Source organism: Poecile atricapillus, chromosome Z (genome assembly GCF_030490865.1).
Source record: "Poecile atricapillus isolate bPoeAtr1 chromosome Z, bPoeAtr1.hap1, whole genome shotgun sequence".
NCBI classification, from domain to species: domain Eukaryota; kingdom Metazoa; phylum Chordata; class Aves; order Passeriformes; family Paridae; genus Poecile; species Poecile atricapillus.
Genome location: NC_081289.1, coordinates 43091929 through 43113096, shown reverse-complemented (window position 1 = coordinate 43113096; position 21168 = coordinate 43091929). Strand labels below are relative to the sequence as shown.

Here is a 21168-nt window from a genome sequence, read left to right as displayed (position 1 = left end):
GAAGTTTGATAGGCAGTTTATTTTTTTCTTTCTTCAAAAGTGCAGCAGTGAACAGGGTCCTCTGGAAGGGCACTTTCTAAACAGATGTTCAAAACAGCAAAAATATACTCACAACATGCTACAGCAAAGTATGCTCACATACAGAGAGAGTCATACAATGGAAATTAATTCTAATTGAATCACAATAAATGACAGTTGTTTCATTATGTTCAAATACGGTATTCAGCTTGATGAATCAGTCTGAAATTTAACTTGATTGAAAAGGTATTATACCTGCTTTGGGTGTGTGTTTCAATGTACATGTCCCTGCTACGGCTTCCTTCCCCAGAACGAAGAAGCCCAGTTTCCTGGGCTGGGTAAGCAGGTATTGGTTGTATTCACTTATGCTGAAGTGATGACAATGAATTTTGGTTTGCTTTAGAGTAACACAATGAAGTTATTAATTGTATTTCTCCCTGTATAGCATCTACTTTACTGGATCAGATCATTAAAAAATCACAGCTCTGCTTTTGATAATAATGATTTTTTAAAAAAGTAAAAAACATGGTCACATTTTACCTAAACTCAACTCTGTACCAGTAAGGCCCTTTATTTAAAACTCTGTACATTTAACATGAATGCCTTCCATAACAAGGTATAGATGCAGCCATGGTAAAATAACACATGAAATGGAATATCCAGAAAGACCATTTAGTTTTAAAATAACTTAGTTGGGAATTAAATCTGGGTGAAAGTCAAAGATCCTTCATAGTGGTTTTCTTAATTATCAAGGGTAAGAATTAACACTGTTCATTTGAGGTTGTAAAAACACTCAGAAATAACTGCTTTATGGCAACAATCACAAGTGATTAACTGCTCTAACAGCAATGGAAGGCAGGCAGCTCTTGGTTCCTGTTCTTTCTGAAGTCTATCAAAAGTGGGAGCAAATCAAATATTCTTCTGAACCACTAAATAAGGACTGATTACTTTAATTCTGAATTTCAATTTAATACAACATTTGCTACCTATGCCAGATTTCAGGTATAGTGTGGTTCTCTCAGTGAGTGTGTTAAATGTGAGTCTTGTTAAAAAATGCTTTACAAGTATGTGCAGCATTAATGACAGCGAGAGTATTAATTTGGGAAAAATATCTGGTCACTCATACTGAATAATCTGCATCAATTCTGTCAACTTTGATATTACTAATTAGGCAAAAAATAGATCATTCAAAAGAAAATGTCCTTGTTAGGCTTTAAAATCACTTTAAGAAATTAAGAAATGTATTAGAGTTACATTTCTGTACCTATAACAAAGTTTTTTTTCCTAATAAAGGAGCAACAGAATACACATTACTTGCACTGAAACCTAAGCAGAAACTTGATGTACAACCCAGATTTGATAGGACTGATGAGGGTTTAATGTGCAGTTGTCAGTGTATTTCACACTAGCTTCCACACAGCTACCAAAACGAACTTTAAACAAAGCACAGGTTTAAATTGCTAGAATTCTCCAAGCAAAACACTACCTACACGAGCTCATTGTGTAAGAAAACCTTTGAGAGCATGAAGACAACTTTGGTTTGGTTTCTAGAGACAAAACAGTGTATAAAGGATACTGATGGCAAATACTAAAGCTTGAGAAACAAAAAGCAGGATAAAGCTACAATTGTAGTTGAGGAAAAAAAAAAAAAAAAGTCCTGAGTGTTTGGAAGCATGTAAGAAGTCTGAATATCCAAAACCCTCTGCATTTATACAGCTCCCTCAGCTGAAAAGTTACCTTTCAAGCTATTTTTCTTCTTCCAAATATTTGGTCACTTCTGAGAGATTTGGAACAAAAGTTTTATAAAAACCTAACCTGTAGACCACCACATAAGTTTGCAACTCTAAGCTACATGAAGGACAATTTCTGTGCCTCAGAATTAAAAGCCAAGAAAGCTCAATTTACTTTGTTGTAGCATTGCTTGTATCCAGGTGCTGGATCTGCACACTGGGGTATGCACCTTCATAATAATGAATCATACCTCGTTGCCTACTTAATGATTAGCTGAAATAATCATGCTCTTTACTGGGGTAAGAGACGTGGAATAACTGAAAACTAGTTTTGCTACAGTTTGTTTGACAAGGGAATGATTATCATGCCTGAAAACAGTTAATTTGCCCACAAGCAGCACAAAACTTGTCTTGCAGAAGCTCCATAATTCAGTGTTTCCAGATGGTGTTTTGCCAGTGAATCTATACAGAAGTTACATGGTATTGCAAGTTTGTGTGTTTTTCAAGATTTAGAAAGAGACTCAGGTTTGGGTGCACACAATGGCTGCATTTCAGATAAGCCTAATCAGAAGGTTGAAAAGATATCACCCTTTTGGAGGGAAATAAGTGACTTCTGACATGCAGACCTTTGGTGTGAAGGCCACTTTTTGCAGGTTCAAAAAGTAGTTAGGTCTCAACCAAAAAGCAACACTCTATGAAACATTTAAACTGCCTAAAATAGCTCTTAGCCTAATGTCTAGTGAGCAATGATTCTATTATTTATTTTTACCTAGATTGCTTTCAAAATAATTTACCTTCAAGAATCTAATCAACATAAGAAGTTAGACAATTCAAGACATTTGGAGGTTAGAGACAGATCACCTCTACCGTGGTGCCCTGGTTGTTGGATTTTGTTTATTTTAGTATTACTTCTGTTTGTGTATTAAAAACAGACTTAAGAGTTAGCTCAAAGCACAGGCACACTTACTTGAACACATGTTAGTCTCAACAGTCTCTTAACTCACTAGGAAGTCAGTCTAAAACCCAAAGAGGTTTTTCAGTAGTACATAGTAAGCCAGCCCAGCATTTCAAACCAGGAGGAGGTTGAAATTACATTCTTGTTTGCAAGCTACCGCAGCTGTCCTACAAAATTCATTGGTCTCATCTAAAGTGGTCTCACTGAAAGAGACTATTTAGCAGACGGATTTTAATTCTGCACAAGACACTTGCTAGTCAGATCCTACACTTTTGGCTACTGCCCTCCTACTCTCTCCTAGAGCTAGTTTGCTATTGTCCTTAACAGCCTGGAGCTCAATACAGGAAACCTATAATTAAGCATAGTTTTTAAGAAGGTCTGTGACACCAAATATGGGTGAGCATTACTGTGTAATAGCACCTGCCTATCTAACCTGACTCAAATACACATTTCTTTATTTTTTAGAACAAAATAAACTGTTCAGATTCATAGGCATAGGTTCACCTTTGTGCCTGTGATATGAAAAGGTACTTGAAAGACAATGGTGGTAATCAACGATCTGAGCAAGACAGATTAGCTGTGTCTAACAATTTACAGTTAGAATTCAGCTGTAAAATATATATATTGCACAAGGCAACCAGCTAAAGACAAGGGGTTTCCTTCCAAACAGGGTTTGAAAAGCCCATTAGAAGTCTTCCAGCTGTAATCAGCTAAAGTTAATAGAGACAGACCTGCTGCAGTCACTGGAGAAACTGGTCAGTAGGAGCCCATTGCAAGAGGCTCTCAAGGGTCTTACAAGAACTGTGCAGAAAACCTCCGAGCCCGTAGGCCATGATTGCTGAACATGAGCCGTGGATCAAACCTGTACCTGGAGAGAGGAACAGAGTCAGCGTGAGCTGCTTGGATTGCAGTCACCAGCACTTCTAGAGACAGCTTTGTGCTAGAAGAGCTCTGGTACAAGGCTATGTGAGAAGCTGCTTTCTCAGCAGTATGCAGCAGTGACAATTTCTATTATAACAGATAAAATATACCAACATGCAACGAAAAAGCTGAGTCTACAAAGAAATAAATCCTAGCATATATAACATCAAGCATTCAGGAGCTACATTTTAACAGAAAGTATTGCTGTCTCAAATGACAAACTTACACTTTTATGGACACTCTAAGGACATTTTAAATACTGCTTTAAAAAGCTTTAGTATAAATGATTAGTGACTGAGTTTTGAGGCACAAAGTGCTGTTTACTTCCAACATCTAACACGGACAGCTGAGGTCCTGCAGGAAACGTGCTTGCAAACAGCATCTCCAGGAACAATCACAGCTAGTACTTGGAAAATGCCTGCCTATAGAAACCAACAGAGCTTTTCCTGGTTTACTGGCAAACCTGAGGTTAGTGTCTTGCCTACTCAGAACAGCCGAAGCGTACAGCCAACAATGTCTGACAACATTAACAACATTAAAGTACTAAAGTACCATCAAAGCTATACACGGTAAATTAAAATATAGATTAACAGAACCATCAAGAAAACATCTCTTTTAAAAAAAAGCAGTGTGTATGACAATAATGAATCACAAATACCCTCTATAAAAGCCAAATTTTAAAAATATATAGTTATATTTAAAAGTGTTACAATAATGAAGTGGTTCAGTGTTTACCCGGGATCGAAGACACCTGGTGTACGGCACGTTGCTCCTGAGCAGGACTGCAGCATCATCAGTCGATAGTTCATCTTTTCTAGAATTTCTTGATCAATTGTTTTAGCAATGTTATTGATCTGGTGTGGATCTGCAGTCAAGTTATACACTTCCACAAACACCTGTAGAAAAAAGTTCCTGCACTGTATTAAGTCCTGAATGCTAATTAACAGTCATATTATTGGAGAAGCATACTTTATGGCAGCACATAGTCTCAGATGTTACTTTGAACTCCACTGCAGCAGCCCCACATGATAAGCTGTGTTCAGCCATGCAGCTTCCTGGTCAAAGACAGGACAGTGTACAAGTAAAGCAAAGTTTTGCAGTAGCACAATTTTGTTGGAAAAGTTTTTTTCAACTAAAGTAATCACCTGCCACTGCGGATTCTTTTCTAACACTTGTCTTATGACTGAGAGACCACAGTAAGAGGCTTTGCCTAAGCTGGCAGTCTTTTCTCTAATGGATCTCAAGATAACATAATTTCATGACCATCACATCAACATTCTATACTCATCAGATACTTACAGCTGTCCGACTCAGGTGTCTTGACTTCTTCACATACAAAATATGCTGAATACAAGTATGCTACAGCCTCAAACAGAAAAAGCTTAACCCATGTGCATGTACTTTGAGATTTGTCTGAAGGATTTTAGGGCAGATTTGTTTTTTGGTACATTAAATCTCTAGATGCTTCCGTGGGACAAACACTGGTCAATAGTATCTCAAGAATTTAGCTGTGGTTTTGTCTGTGATAGAGCAGGAGGCCCAACTGCAGATGAGACTGATAAGAACTGGCTGAGTTGTGTCTAACTTTGATAAGGACATATCTGGACAGACTTTGGCCTTTTTCTTACAGGGTTCACTGCAAGGTTATAGAAGCCACATTGTTGCACCTTCCCCATCCATACTGTTGGTTTTATTTTAGCTAGCTCAGGTAAGCAGTGACCCAAAATTCTCTGCTACAGCCATACCTTCTTAGTAGAAAAATCCCAAAGTGACATGAAGAACATTATTGAGTCAACTTTGGAGTCTACTTTTACAAAGAAATTCACAAGACTTTTCTAACTTGATCATAATTTGTCAGAAAGGGGAAAACCAAAGTGCAGGGTCTGCTAATTGTTATTTTTGTTTCCTGAACAGACTTTCATACTATCTAGCTGCAAAAACATCTTGTGAGATTTCCTCACCTGGCTTAAGCAGTTCAACATAGACTGCCATACATATTGTGTGGTGCATGTTACTGGGCATACCTGCTGTTCATGTAGTGCCTGCACAGTTGCTGACAGCACAGCGTGTTGGATCTGTGCCTCAAACCCCACATCCTTGTTGGAGCAGCTGTGTGCAAACAAGCACAGCTAAAGATCAGCCCCGTGACACACCACCTTTTGTATGTACAGCACGTGCTCTCCTAGTGAGACCTGAGCAGCCTCTGAAGGGGAGACGTTACGTTCCTTATACCCAAACAACTCAAGATAAGGTCAGAGACCTTTCTCACAGTTGTAACTTTACTGCTATTTTTGCCAGACAAACAAGCAAATAATAGAAGAAATTATTAGCCTGGAATTTCAGGTCTTCCTAACTAAAGGAGTTGAACACTGTACCTCTGCTGTGTTTATATGTTGTAAGGTAATATTTGTTCAAAAAAGACCACCACATGGAATTAGGCTAAGACAGAGAACTGCAACCAGTACAGCACAGCTCCCTGTGAGGCTGTTAGGTGATATCACATGGTCACAATCATAGTTTAAGCCTCACTCCCCTCCCACACCCTTTATTTTTATTTTTCCTTCTTCCCAGAACCCCGCTACAGTTTTGGTCAAACATTCTCAATAGGCGGTAAGTACGTCACTGTTTATCCTGCAAGCAATACCGGTCTGCTTTTCAGAGTACTTAATGGGAACCTTGAGAGCTGATAAGGGTGCAGACAGACACACAGTTGTGCACAGCTGACATCTGCTAGTCAGACAGACTTACCTCCCGGTCATCAAATTCACAGTACTGCAGATCCCAGGAAGCTGACAGTGTCCTTACACAAGCATACGTGTTGTTATAGGAATCTTCACAGACACAGTCTGGGAAGCAGTGCTGTGAAGCAAGCAGCAAACAAAAACTTCAGGGCAGGAGATGAACTCTTCCTAGAGTCTGTACCAGCTCATGCTAACTGCAGCTAACAGATGAACATGCAGATCTTAATTTAAGACATGCAAGTTTCCATTGGGGATTTTAAGCAAAAACTCAGTGTTGTTATTAAACTCACCATGACGAAGTGCATTTTGTCTGGGAAGCAAACGTACGTACACAGAAGAGAACAGCACAACACACTACTAAAGAGAGCACCAATGCAACGCTTTGCTTTAGGAAAGCAAAGCAAACCTGCTTCAATTTAGAGTAGCTAGTGACTTAATAATCACAGACAAGAATTTTGCAGTAAGGTTACTGAAAGTTTAGAAAGAACATTATGTCACTGCCACACACTTGGCTTAAGCCCACACCTTCCTGCACCAGTCTCCATCCCTGAGGCTCCACAGATTCCCACTGAAAGGGTTTTTGTGATCTCTCTGGTCATATGGACAGGTTGGTTCCACATGGCTGGACATCTTCCAATTATCAAATTCTGTACAGGACCTACAGAGCTGTCTCCTACTTACCAACACACTGGGAGCTTACATATAGAACCAGGCTAGCCCACACAGCAAAGAGGTTAATTCAGCAGCTATTTCCTGATATTAATGGATTTTGTCTTACTTACTGTGACTCCAGGTCCTAGGCCAGGACAGGTAGGATCACTGCCATTGTATCCTTCTCCTTGGTACTCCACCAAGAAGTCTGATCTCCATGTAACATTTTTGTCTCCTTTCTACAAGAAGTTAATGCAACTTAGTATTTACTGCACTGTGAATACTATGAAATAGAAATACTGTGGAATAAAAAAAATTGTCCTTGCTTGGAATAACACTAACACTTCCCACTGCTTACTAGGCAGTATCAGTCTTAAATAAGGTCTTCTTTAAGAAGGTCTTGTGTAACTAGAAGACACGGATTAAACTCCAAAAATATTAGCACACCTTCCTGTGAGGGTTTAAAATACTATCTTCAATTTGTAAAGGATCATACAGCAATACCAAGTAGGAGCCACATGGCCAGATACTACTATCCTACAGATAAAATCCCTGTAAACAAGGCTGTTTCCCTTTGATTTGTATCACATTACCACAACAGATGGAAAAAGATATACCCTTGGCAAAAAACCAACCAAACAAAAAAAGAAACCGCTTTAAGAAACAACTAGGTTTTAAGCTGGTCTATTTGTAGCTGCATTTTAAAAGACAGAGGAAGATGGTAGTTTACAGTTCATACATAGCACCACCACAGGCATATGCAGCAAAACAATGAATTTCAAATTCGATTCCACCAGAGTTTAAAATGGGTGCCTTTTACCTGCTTCTGTCTAAAGAACAGCTTATGGTTTGGATACAAGGTTTTAAGAGCAAAGAACCATTTTAAGTCTGGATGATCTTTCCAAGCTTACTTTCCAATTAAGCTGTCTTCAATTTATAGACTAAATTTAATTAAAACTAAACAGATCACCTGCAAGCAGCTTTATTTAAATAGGCTTCTGCTCACCTATTAGAAAGGTCAAGTTTACTTTATAAAACCACACGCACTCTTCTAGAGTTTGGCAGGAAACACTGGTTCTACTGAAAATGGAGTCAAACCAAAGATTTAATAAGAACAGCCTGCTTTTCTCCTACTCCTATGCTGAGAAATGCTATGGGAAAGGGGAAGGAGAATGCAAGGTGGAAATAAAATACAAGCTTTAAAGCAGCAATTATTACAAATGTGAGAACTATCCAAAGGATGACATGACTTTCTTTTATAACATGACCATGAAGTTGTAATGCTTGTGAAAATACATCTGCATTTAAACATACCTACTTTTTCACTCAGCTATGAGCATCCCACATGAAAACAACATCAAAGGAAGAATCTGGGTTATGAGTGAATCTAATCTATCAAAGGAAGTAACACTGACTTTGAAGAATTACCCCTGCAAGCCTAATTTGGTTACTATCCCTGTCCCTACTTACCAACAGTGGCAACAGTGACATCCCATCCATCTGGGTCTTATTCAAGTCATATCCCGCAATATCCAGAATAGTGGGACCCAAATCAATATTTGCAACAAGCATCTGCAGGATAAGAAGAACTTAACTTCAGAACTTCAAAACTTATTTTAAGTACTTATATTTGCAGGTGCATCTAAACACTACGTAAGTTTCATGTTTATGGGCTAATGGACCCTGTAACATTGAAAAGCAATGGTAGGGAATTTGCAAAGTGAGTTCAAAATTAATTTGCTTTTGTGGCCTGCAATGGCTTAATTTGATTCAAGCAGAAACAGCCAGCTTTTTATAATAAGGTTTTTGCCCTTTCTGCCACTCTTATTTCATCTAATGTACACATATATATGCAGGGCAAAAAATCAGTAGCTAAAGTGGTAACTGTGAAACAACATTAAAAATAAATCTGTACTGGGATTTCACTTCTTTCTTACCTTGTTTGTCTGATTTGGTTTTATCCCTGGTCCTCGAACTAGCAATGGAACTTTGATATCAAACTCATAGAGCTGCCGTTTGTCTATTGGCAAAGAAAATTGGCCTAAACAAGAGAAGATGGAAAAAGTTAAATGGCTTCTTGTTAAAATTATCAGCCTTGTGTTACCATAGAGTGGTTTGGGTTGGAAGGGACCTTTATAAAGATCATCTAGTTCCACCCTCTCTATTATGGGCACATAATTGTCACCAGTTCATTTCTAAAGAAGAGAGGTTCTTAACCTGAACTATATTAACAAATTGGAGGGCAGAAGAGATAACTTCAAAGTATAAGCTCTATCTTACAAAGTTTAACAGCTTAGATACTGCACTTTTAGTTGTACAACATGATACAGACAGGTCTTTGACAGATTTTTACTAGCTAACCCTCTTATACCAACTCTTCCTATAGAACACAGAGACCCTTCCTTTATTTCTGCCCTAATTTTATGCATACCAGGATACACCGTTAGAAATTAATGCTGAAAACCACAACCAAACAAAAAAACAGCAATAAAATCCCAAACACCCCACACTGTGACTCCAGATTGTTTTGCAATTCAAATCAGTATTTCTCATATCTGTAGTTTCCCACAGCTGCTGTTCTCATTTTCTGGAGTGGTCATGAGGGTGAAAGGTTATGCAATTCCTGGATCTTCTACAAATAAGCAGTAAAAATTTTACCTGTGTGGAAGCCATTGTCTGATGTGTAAAAGATGTACGTGTTGTCTAACTCTCCATTCACTTCCAACTTCTTCACTAGTTTCTCTATCAGGTCATCAACTGAGAGCAGAGTTTGCCACCTATACAGAAACAAAGTACTTTACTTTTGAGTGTGAAAAACTTGGTATAACCCTGGCTGCAAGTAGGGCATTCATATCCTGCTTCCAGTTAGAGGTATATGCACTGTAAATTAATTATTTTGCTTACAAATTCTGAAAACAAACTTCATAGAGTACTACACTTTTTTTTAAGGCTGCAATTAAAGATAGAAATATACTGTTTGTCCTCAGTTCTTGTTGATTTCTGTAGTGTCTGCGAAAGACATCAAAATGCTTATTACTTCTTATGTGGACTCAGTGAAGACCAACCTTGAAGCATCACAGTGACAAAGCGTCAGCTATCTCCTGCAAGCTCACTTGTTATTAGTTCTTTATATGTAATTTAATATTAAAATGCAAAACAACCATGAATTTAGTTGTCTTTATGTCTTTCTGCTTGAAAACTGTAATGTCAGGATCCATTATTTCAGTGTATCTAAAGCCTTTGACAGCTACAAGTTCTTTTCTTTGTCATGAGGTTTGCTGTTGAGAAAAGCGACTGCTTCCACTACCCTTTACAGACTAATATCATGCTGAATTAACTACAGCTATTCAATTCTTGGATTCTGCTGTCTCTTGGCTTAAAATTTCTTTGCATAATTTTACCTTTGTGTTTTATAAAACAAAAATCTGAAAACTCTTGGGTTTCCATCTCCAAAGTGATAAGATAATATCACCTGGTAACTGCTCAAAATGAAGATCAACACTTAAGGTAATGTTTGTTTCAAAACTTTAAAAGAAAGTACATCTGCAGTGTAAATAATTACACTTGCACTCTATTAAAAAAGGGAACAAGTCATGTCTGCACATTATTCCCCACATCCCCTTTTTAAAAAGGAATCTAGCACCTCCCCTGGCTAGTCAGTATTCCCATGTACAGACTTGGAGACAAGATTAATAAATCAGAGTAGCCGGCTGAGAGAAACTGGAATTAAGTGAAATAGAAGGTAAGGCCATTATTTTTATAAAAACCTGTTATGGACTGAAAGAAAAGCGATAGAGAGACCAAGTGTGATTGGTCTTTTTTGTGACAAATAATGGCAGCATTTGTGAATATGATATTTCTGAAGCCAAAGTTTATTTACAAAATGTCAACAAAGTCAGGAGGTCTTCTGAGATGGGTGCCAGAGAACTATTAGAAGCAATCTGACATCGACTGTCAGACTTAGTACAACTTTTTTAAAAAATCCACACCTTACAAATTCTGATTAGAAAACTTAAGCAACAAAAAAATTCTTACCGCTTTCTATAGGCGTCATCAAGAAATTGTATTGAAGAGTTGCTCATTGGAGTCTTTGCTTGTCGAATCAACCAGTGCTTGTTCTAAAGAAAGAAATCAACAAACTTTAGTGTATGAGAGAAGCATCAGGTTTTAAGCCCTTCTTAGAACAACCACAAAAACTATTCCTGTGAAAAAGTCAGGCAATGCTATCAAACTGACCAGACTTTTGTTTTCCCTGTTGGTTCTTTTCAAAGCAGTTCAGGGAAGAAAACTGTGAAAGTATCTAGGGAAGGCTCTCTCAGAAGTAAAGGTGTGATAGCCTGAGACAGATCTGAGGAAAATAATGTGAAGTGTTGAGCATCACTGTAAGATTGGACTCAGTTGTCAAAAGTGAGGTACTTTTGGGACTAATATTGGTGAGCATCCCAATAGGTTGCAAGGCGGGCAAAAGCTCCTACACTTAAAGCAATTAGAATTACTTAAGTTATAAAGAGGTGAGTTCAAATATCTGTAACAGTGCCACTATCAGATTCTTGGCAGTCTAAGAAATCAGGGCTGGTGACTACTGAATGGAACAGAACATTACCATTTTATTTAGATTTTGACCCTGAAACATGAACATTTCTTTAGCTACAGCATCATGCCTCTAGATTTATCCCCAACTTTCAGAAACAGACCTTTTCTTTCTTTCCTCACCTATACCCAAAAAGTAATGGAGGTGATGTAATTCATAGAAAAAGTGATACTCCCACATTGAAGGACCAGTCTGAGCTGGGTTACATGCTGTACAAATACATGGGAAGGTCTGCTGTGAACAATCTGAAGGTTAATATTAGTGGCAATCAGAACAAAGAATACAGTCATGTCAGTGCAGCTTTACGCTTTTTCATTTAGTAGGTCAGAGATGACCCACTCATCACACTCAGCTTGAGCCTGTATTTAGCTGGTCACTCCTCTGTGTACAGCCTCTTGTTATGCAATTTCCCTCCTGTCACAAGCAAATGACTGAAGGGCTCAGGCTTTAGGGACTCACAACAAAGTGACCTATAGCTCCTGAAATTACTCAATTCCCCTGCTTTCTGCTCTTGACTACTAAAGGAAAGATTTTTGGCATGGAGACTTAATACTGTGTCCACTTTAATTCAGCTGTATTCAGCTGTTTCTTTTACAGCAGTTGTAAAACAATTCTCTGGAGAGAGAGTCTATCTCAGCTGAGAGAGGAAAAAGTAAGGAAGTACAGCACAAATCCCATCTTCAGCTCAGCAGTTCTTCAGAGAACAAAGTAGCTGGCAACATTACTGGTGCACCAGCCACCTTTCACAAGGGCTGTGCTTAGGAGAGGGGCTTTGTAAGGCACAATCACACTGGGCAACTCAGGCAGGTAAGCAACCTAGTGCAGCAGAATCCTCCTCTTTGAGTATTTTGTTCTTCCTACCTTTCTCTGAAGTTTCAAAAACTTCACACAGCCCTCAAAACACCTTTGTGGATTTCAATAAACTTCACACTGACTCAAGAATTCTAAAATCTGCTTCCCTGTCATGTCTTTTTCACCACTTTTATACAAAGCAGTCCACCAATCCTGCTGCCTCCCTAAGCTCCATTCTTGTAGAAATTTTAGGAGATTGAGACAACATACAATGTACTGCCAGCAGAATCAGAACACAGCTGAGCTCTGATTTTGCAGGAAAAACAATACATGTAAGGGAGATACCAAACACATATCTTAATCAACTTCTCTTTTAGAACAGCTTAGATAAAGCTCATCTGGACTATTAATAATTCTGTTTGGAAATCCAGACAGCTGCTGATCATTTCATACAGTTCATAGCTGAGGATCCAAAGCAGAAGTCAGATTCTAACCAGCGATGTATACAAGAGCTTAATTCCTATTTTTCATGTAGAGTTTCTGCCTAAATGGTTCCTCTTAGTAGGTCTTGCCCACATCCAGTATAAGGAAGTGAGGTAACATTTATTCAGGTGTCAAGACTGTACAATCCCAGACTGTCAAGCAAGCATTACAACATCAGTGAGGGTCTTAGCCTATTTACATGTTTCCTGCTACTGCAGGAATCATGCTTGCCCCAGAGAGCAGTGAAGCTCTAGAAAACACCAAAGCTCCAAGAAGACTTAGGCTTCAAGACCACAACACTGCCAGCTGCAGAAATGCACATTAGCTGTGTCTAAGAAGGAAGGTAATGCTAGTCTGTTCCTCTGGTAAAACTGCTGTATCCGCAGATATTAATTGCCAAACATTAAGTCCAGCATTTAGCTCTGTGTTATACAGACATATGCAGAGCTTTTACACCACATAAGGCAACTCCACAGTGTATGTTTTGCTATCTGCTGACTTCACTGGTCAAGTTGCTTTTAAATCACTGTTTAAAAGCACTCTATTACAGTAACGGAGTCTTAAGACAAAATCTGGAATCCCTTTATGGAAGAAAAAAACCTAAGTCTGATTCCCACTCCCTAGTTTGAAACTTAAAAAGATTTGGCTAAAGTATTTGTTACTGCCTGCAGCCTTTTTCTGTCCTTCTAATCATGTTTTTCTATCATACCGATAAGCACATGGTCGTTTTGCAAGCTACAGTCCTCAGCTAAAAACAAGTTTCATTCTGCACAACAGGAGTCACAGTGACCTGAGGCTCCTGATAGGCATTTAGGCAATGTTATCTCAGTCTTAAGATTAGAAGCAAATCTTGAAGTGAAATAATTGAACACTGAACAGCAATGGGTTCTATAAATTACTTGAACTAAAAATACAAAACTTCTGTAACTTTTCACCAAATTAACTGCTTGTGAAGTTCACTTACTGGCAGAGTAAATTGCAGCAGATTAGTCTGAGGTTGACTATAACTGGCCATATTTGCTGGCAATGGAAGGCACCGCTCTGTCACAAGGATGTCTGAAGTTGTTACATTAGGTTATTTTAGCAAATGAAAGGCATGTTCTCAAAGCACTTAGTAACCCTGGGCGGCCCTATGGCTCATGATTCCAGAGTCCTCTGATTAGTCTGACATGCTTTCAACCTCGGGGAAGCTTTGCCACAAACTCAAGGAATGGACATCCCCCATCCACAAGCAGATGTGTGAAGGAAGACAGGGCTCTTGTCATTCTTCACCCAAGCCTTTGAGTAGCACATTACCTATTTGTTCCCCTGACATATTGAGAGCAATCATAAGAATTTTTAAGAGTTTCAGAAGAATCTAGAAATGGGACACAGAATTCACTTTTTATCAATCATAATTCCATTGTACTACCATATCACTTTTGCCACTATGTTGTTTTTCTTCACAAGACATTAGCATGCAAATATCTCGAAGTCATAATAAAGTTATCTGACCCTGACACACACCAATTTAACATGATTAAACAACCGGCAGTCATAGTACTCGCCTATTCTAATCTAATGTGCAAGTCAGGGCCACTGCCTTCTGCTCTCACAAACTAGAATAACCTACACAGGTTCTTGCTAGTTAGCTTACCTTGCCATGAATATTAAAATTGCTGTTTCTTGGTGCACTGACATTCTGAAAGCTCTTTGTATACTGTGGAGCAGGTGTCCAAGGGGAGTGTGGTGCTGGGGTTGCAATCATCATAAAGAAGGGTTCAAAATTAGATTTGTACTCCAAGAAATCCAATGACATGTTGGCCTGTGAACAGTGTTATTGGAGAAAAGTCATGCCTCAAAGGAAAACAGCAACTATTTGACAAATCCAAACGAGACATTCATAACTTATTTAGAGCTCAGTAATACCGTGAACATTTAAACTATTTAAAAAACTTACTGCTTGCTCATCTACAAATGTCTAGAACACCAGCTCATGGTAAAAATAAACCCAAGTGCTCATGTTAAATAAGTAATTTTTCCCACATCTTCAAATGACTTTCTACTTCAGACTCTTGCATTAATTAGGCCACAAAAGCTCATCAGAAGTTTGTGCCTGTTCCAAAAAATCCACCTATACTCTGGCTTAATCAAGTAAAATCAGAGCTTTCTTAACAGTCTAAGTCTGAGACTTTAAGATGCCATCTCCCATCTGATAGATCCCAGCTTAAGGGCTTCAACTTTCTTCAGAAATAGCAATAGTTCTGAAAAAAGCAAATTCAGGCCTGCTGTTTATAACCTATGCTCATTCTACAGCAATCTGCAAGATTACAAGGGGTGAAGACAGAAGGTCTGGAGAAGAACAGTGCCAAAATGCACTTACTCACACCACTGCACTTTCATTTTCATTTCATTTTAATTTCAAGTTGCAAGTTAGAAGAAATTGTGAGTTCCATTTTCCCTTCCCCTAGGTCAGCCTTTAAAATTAAAGCTTCAAAGGTATTACTTGCAGATGAGTTCTTCAGTATTCAAATCTTGCAACATTTTTTTCCTGCTTGATTAGTATACCCCATTTTGGATATCCTTTTCTTTCTCTATACAAAAAACCACTACACCAGGAAGTCCCTCTTCCTTCCTTCTAAATTTAGTATCTAAGCAAGTAGGGCTCAACTTCAGTTTTATGACAGCAGAGTCAAGAAAGGATAAGAACCCTTCAGAAACTCATAGCAGTAGCCAACTTTGATTTCATTAGAGGTTTAAACTGCAGTATGTGAGAAGTGCAGTAAAAAGATTCAAGTGTTTGGATGCTCAATGTCATACTCAAGTAACGAGGTGCCCTTAGACAAGAAAGCTTGAGGATCACATCAAGCAACACAGGAACTTTGCATAAACAATTTATTCCTGTGCACTGTCCAGCAAGTGAATTAAACACTGTCTCTGAAATGCTGAGTACATGTTTGGTAACTACAGGAAAAAAGTAGAATGCAACACACTGAAAGTCGTGATACATTGCTGTATCAATAGGTAACACACCACAAATAAGCAGTTTATGCAACAATGACCTGTTGGGCAAAATGCTTACGAGCTGCTGAAGGATCAAAAAACCCCAGTACAATGCCAGTAATAGGATAGTCTCACTTCTGGCTTATCAATTCCAATCTAGCTTTAGACGATGTAAATCTAAATTTAATCAGACAGCTGTTCAGTACCCTAAGAAACACCAATCAGTGCTCTTTCTAGTGAGCAGCTGTCTGTGTTCGAGCACCCAGTGGAACTAAACTCCTCAGGGTCTCAATAAAACACTACAAGACTGCATGAGGAGACATTTCTAGAGAAGAATTTTTGTGAGTGCTAACCTATACGCTGTAACACAGTACCAACCTATACACTGTACCAGCACCTCAAATTATGACCCCAGCTTGGCAGACGGGGATATTTCCCCCTTGCCCACAGCCCCTGATACCTGCCAAACAGGGCCTTAAGAGAGCTAAAGTAACTCTTCCAACCTTCCTTAAAGTATCTGCCATCTTTGTTACCTCTCTTTATTTTATGCAGATAAAGAAGCTAAAACCTCCCCTGATCAGCTACACATTGCCCTCATATACCATCAAGGAATGGTTAGGCTTTAATATTTACAAGTTATCAGACTGATCAAGTTAGAGACTACAAGATACCAACACATCATAATACCTAAGAAACAAAACATGGTGCGAAGTTTATTTTTACATGCTTCCTACTGAAATCTGGGCCCAGTTAATCTGTTACAGAAGTTGCATATTATAATAAAACATATCTTTGTATGAAGTAATTTAAATCTCTGCCTACCTGTTCCTCTTGCAGCCAGCAGTCAGTATTAACTCCTCAGTGAGGCTACTGGCTAGCAAATGGCCAGCTGGAATGCCTTTCCTTTCCACAGCTCAAACACAAACCTGTCATTTCTAAATATACTCAGAGTCTTGCTTTGCAGATAAATGCCCACCCTCACAGCAGTACAAGTGTCCATTTGTGAACTAATACAGCCTAACAAGTTATCTCATCCTTTCCCAAGTCCCCAGCACGAGGCACTATCTGGTCATAAGCAGCTTCTGTACCATGCATTGCAAAATTCCTTACCAGTACATCTGTCAGATAATCTACACTGTAGTTCTCGCCATGCCTTCGTGCTTTGCCATTTACCGAGAGAGTATAGTTGTAGTACTTTGAATTTTTCTCCTGTGAAAAAGAAAAGGGACACAAGATACTTATGCAAAGCAACATATACATTGATTACTTGAAATAATCCAAATTACTTGTCTACAAACATTTGCCAAATAGGTTATGAGCATTTGCCACAGGGATACTGTAAAAATTCTCAGAAGTGGTCTCCATCAGCAAAACTGGTTTTAGTGCTATCTTGCAGTTCTTTGGCTGTATAAATTGTTTCATTTTCTCCAGGCACTCAGTAGGAGTAGCCCTTGTAAAAGTCATAGATACAGCTGAGGAAAAAGGGGAAGAAAATTTGCATTAAATCATTAGATGCACTTTTCCTCCTCTTTCATGACCAGCAAAGTTAGAACATGAGTTGGATTATAAAGCAATCACAATAAAGCTGTTAAAAAAAAAAAGTCACATACCAAAGCATACCAAAAACTCCATCCAGGAGGGACATGACCTACTCCCCCTGCATCCTCTGCTCCATACTGAAAAAAGAGAGATCATGACTCACAGTTTCAGTTATGACGAATCAAAGCTAGACATTATGTTTCATATTCATGTGCTTTATTCAACACTGCTCAGAAACCATGTTAAGCCAAATTCAATTTCAGAAAACCACGTATATATATGCATATAAAAACCCATGTAGGGCCCGGTAAAGAAACCAGGGTTCAATAACTAGACAGTAACTGAAAGCTTAGCAACCATCAATAAAATTTCAGTTTTATTCCCTGCTCCATTCTGTGTGTGAAAATATGCAGAGATTCTGGAGAACGTAGTGTACATCATCAAATAACAAATGTTGATCAAAACATCCATGTGACAAGACACTTGCAGGCTTCATGATAACAATTCACAAGATACTAAAGAGAATTTCACAGAGACCAACAGCTTCCTTCATCCTCCCCCACCAGGGGTAGGAACTTCAAGTAATGCTAGCCTCTTGCCACCTCACTGCCAAATAATCTACAACAACTAGCCTTTAAGACAGCAAAATAGGGAAAGTAGCTGCTGAGTCAGTGCCAAATTCAAAACAGAGGGTGCCTTAGAGCAACACAATGGGTTTTCTCAGGGTAGCCCTCTCCCATCTACATGGCTCGCCTAACTGCAGGCATGAGACTCTGCTGAGTCAAGGGATGCTCAGAGGAAAGCCAGCTGAGTTTCCCTTCCCCTTGCTGCCTCAGTAACATCAGCAGACACAAACTCGTGTCTGGCTATGAAAATTCACCTTCCATTGTTTAATTATACCACCATTTTCCACCATGAGATGCAAAGGAAACATGCTGTTAAGAATCCTGTAGCTCATTTACCTCCTAATCCAATTCTACCACACAAGAGGAACACCCAGCCTACAGCTTTCAGTGCTGATTTTTTCATCTTACTATGAACTACTAGAAACTATAACCTAGCTTAAAAGACAAAAATATAAACCACACATATACAGGTGACTCAATAATAAAGTGCTGGGTAACTGCTGTAGAAGAGCATTGAAAATATCTGTCCTCCAGATAAATTTGCCTCAGTGGACACCTAACTGTTCAAACAAACCACAAAAAAAATAAAATAAATAAAGGACAAGAAATACCTCATTTAAATACTTTCCAGCAAAGAACGTTTGATAACCACACATAGCTTTGAGCAGCGCTGGAAATGTGTATGGTTCTTGAATCTTCTGCCATAACTTGCTGCTACAGTTCCCTTCCAGGGTGTTATTGACAACATGATGATTATGTGGATATTTTCCTGTTAAAATGCTAGCTCGACTGGGACAGCAAAGTGCACTGGGGACATACTGAAAAAACAGAATGAGGAGATTTAAGACTGGGATAGTAACACAATTTTATGTCAAAATTTATAGTTTTCAAATATCAGCTAACGGGTTGATTAATATGTTAACCAACAGTAAAACCTACTTCCTTCCAAACGCCCAGAATTATATCCCAAATATTTTCACTAGTGAAAAGCTGCTCATGAAGCCACTTTCAGGTCTCTGTAGCATATGCCTTTCAACTTCTCACCACCATACTGGACACAGTTTTCAGATGGGGCAAGAACCCACTAAATACTGTTTGATCATCGACTCTGTTGTTTTAGCCACAGAGATACAGCAGAAAATGAAACGAGTGAAGTGACTTTTTGTTGTGCATGAAGCTGATGAAAGTTTTGAGCAGCTTTTGATACTTCTCAGTTTGTAATAGGAATATTCACACTACGCAATTTTAGCATACAGATTAAGGAAGTGAGCACAAGTGCTTTCAGAAAGTGAGACTTCACAGATTTCGAACATGACCTTAAATTATATTAATTTTGAGACCTAAAAGTAGGTAGCAATTGAATTTTAAAAACCCCACATCCATATCTACAGGTTTCACAAAACTGTAAAACAATTTTTTGAGATCTCACGTGACATAAGATACAAAATAGATAAATGCACACATCTCAGAAGTTCAGAGCGTTAACGCAAACACTTACTGCGTTTACAAAGGTTATTCCCATCTGGGCAATGAGAGCGTTAGTCTTCTTTAGGGGGGTCTGAAAGGAAAGCACCAGAAGGGCATCAGCTAAAAATGCAAGGATGCCACATAAAGCCAGGGACTTGAAGCAGTATAACTGGAAGAAGGCCCAACACCACCTCGGCAAGACACTCAAGAGTGCCCTTCCCGTATCGCTAGGGCCTGGCGGGGCCACAGCGATTGCACAAGCCGGCCCAAGAGAGCACAAGTGCGGGGAGTTTCCAGAGGTATCTGCAGCGGCAGAGGTTGCTCCAGAGAGGCCCCAGCAGCGGCCCCGGCCCAGCCGAGCCCCGCCGGCTCCGCAGAGCGGCTCATCCCACCCGCGGAAGCCCCACCGCCACGCTCCTTTCGCGGGGCTGCTTGGCCTGAGGCCGCAGTGAGACCCTGCCCGGCTGCGGGCTGGGCCCAGCGCGACGACCCCCACGGCCGGAGAGACCCCGGCCCCACACCGCGCCCGCCGAGCTGGGTTTCGGCGTCTGACAGCCAGGTACGCGACCCGGGCGGGCGGCGAAGCCCCCCCCCGGCCGCGCCGCCGCCAGCCCCGCGCCCCCCGCCGCAGGGTTACCATGCCGCCCAGGCAGACGTCCTGGTCATCGGTGAGGATAAGCACCACGTTGGGCCTCCGCGCCTGCCGGACCGCCCGCGCCGGGCTGAGCAGCAGCAGCGCGGCCAGCGGCAGCGCCCGGAGCAGCGCGGACGGGGACATGGCGGGGCCGCCACAGGCGCGGAGCGGCCGCGGAGCCGGAGCAGCAGCGCGCGGGCCCGCCCCGCCCCCGGCATATGACCCGCCAGCGGGGGGGGCGGAGTCACGTGGCCCGGGCGGCAGCCGCGGCCCCGCCCCAGGCCCCGCCCCCGCCCATGGCTGCGCGCGGAGGCGCTTCCCTAGCGTGACCTCCGCGCTCCTCTCCTGAGGGGTGGGTAAACATCCTCGGGAGGCGTGCCGAAAGGATGGAGCCAGCTCTTCTCGGTAGAAGAATGGTCATCCCAACCAAGCAACAGGGCAAGAGACAACGGACAGAGACTGATGCACAGGAAGTTCCACCTGAACATGAGGAGGAGCTTCTTTACTGTGCTGGTGACTGACCACTGGAACAGGCTGCCCCCAGAGGGTGTGGAGCCTTCCTCACTGCAGACATTCAAGAACTGTCTGGACGCTGTCCTGTGCAATGTGCTCTGGGATGTACCTGAGCAGGGAGGTTGTAACACTCAACCTTACCCATTTTGTGATTCTGTCGATTCCCGACCTGAGTTAATCGCGGCTGTTACGCGTGTGGCCGGGTCTCCCTGCACCGCCATCGGTGCCGCAGCCAGAGCCCAGGCGCCCCCGGTTCTGGCGGCCGTGCGGAGCCCGCCATCCGCTCCGGCTTGCAGGCGGTGTCACGGGGACCGGCCACAGCACAGGTACTGAATTGCTGGCAAAGCCGGGCCGCCCCTCCAGCGGGGCAGCAGGAGCGGGACGGCCGGCAGTCAGGACGGTGGTGACCTCCGTGACAGCCGCACAGTGCACGGCTACCGCGTCCGGTGTCACCGCTCCCGGTGTCACCGCCTCGAGGCGGAGCGAGGCCCCCACCCCTCCGCCCCTCGGCAGGTGCAGCGCCCC

The 21168-nt window shown here is 40.9% G+C and overlaps 1 protein-coding gene across 1 annotated transcript; it reads right to left on the bottom strand.

The window, feature by feature from the left end:
• On the bottom strand, nt 1-20352 carry LOC131572891 (N-acetylglucosamine-6-sulfatase-like). Its single transcript, XM_058826318.1, has 14 exons — nt 20134-20352; nt 19528-19587; nt 18641-18847; nt 17475-17540; nt 16975-17073; nt 14519-14686; nt 11052-11134; nt 9675-9793; nt 8954-9057; nt 8487-8588; nt 7148-7255; nt 6373-6483; nt 4360-4520; nt 1-3571 (listed from the first exon to the last, which is right to left on the bottom strand). Exons 1-14 carry the CDS (start codon nt 20272-20274, stop codon nt 3496-3498), a joined length of 1605 nt encoding a protein of 534 aa, XP_058682301.1. The 5' UTR covers nt 20275-20352; the 3' UTR covers nt 1-3495.
• Nucleotides 20353-21168: the final 816 nt, after the last annotated feature.

Excerpts from the sequence above, each read along its gene's own strand:
- LOC131572891 (XM_058826318.1), bottom strand. The coding sequence starts at position 20,274 with ATGTCCCCGTCCGCGCTGCTCCGGGCGCTGCCGCTGGCCGCGCTGCTG. Across the intron at positions 7,256-8,486 it reads TGTCACTGTTGCCACTGTTG|AAAGGAGACAAAAATGTTAC; the intron begins GTAAGTAGGGAC and ends AACTTCTTGTAG. Across the intron at positions 4,521-6,372 it reads GTGAATTTGATGACCGGGAG|GTGTTTGTGGAAGTGTATAA; the intron begins GTAAGTCTGTCT and ends TTTTTTCTACAG.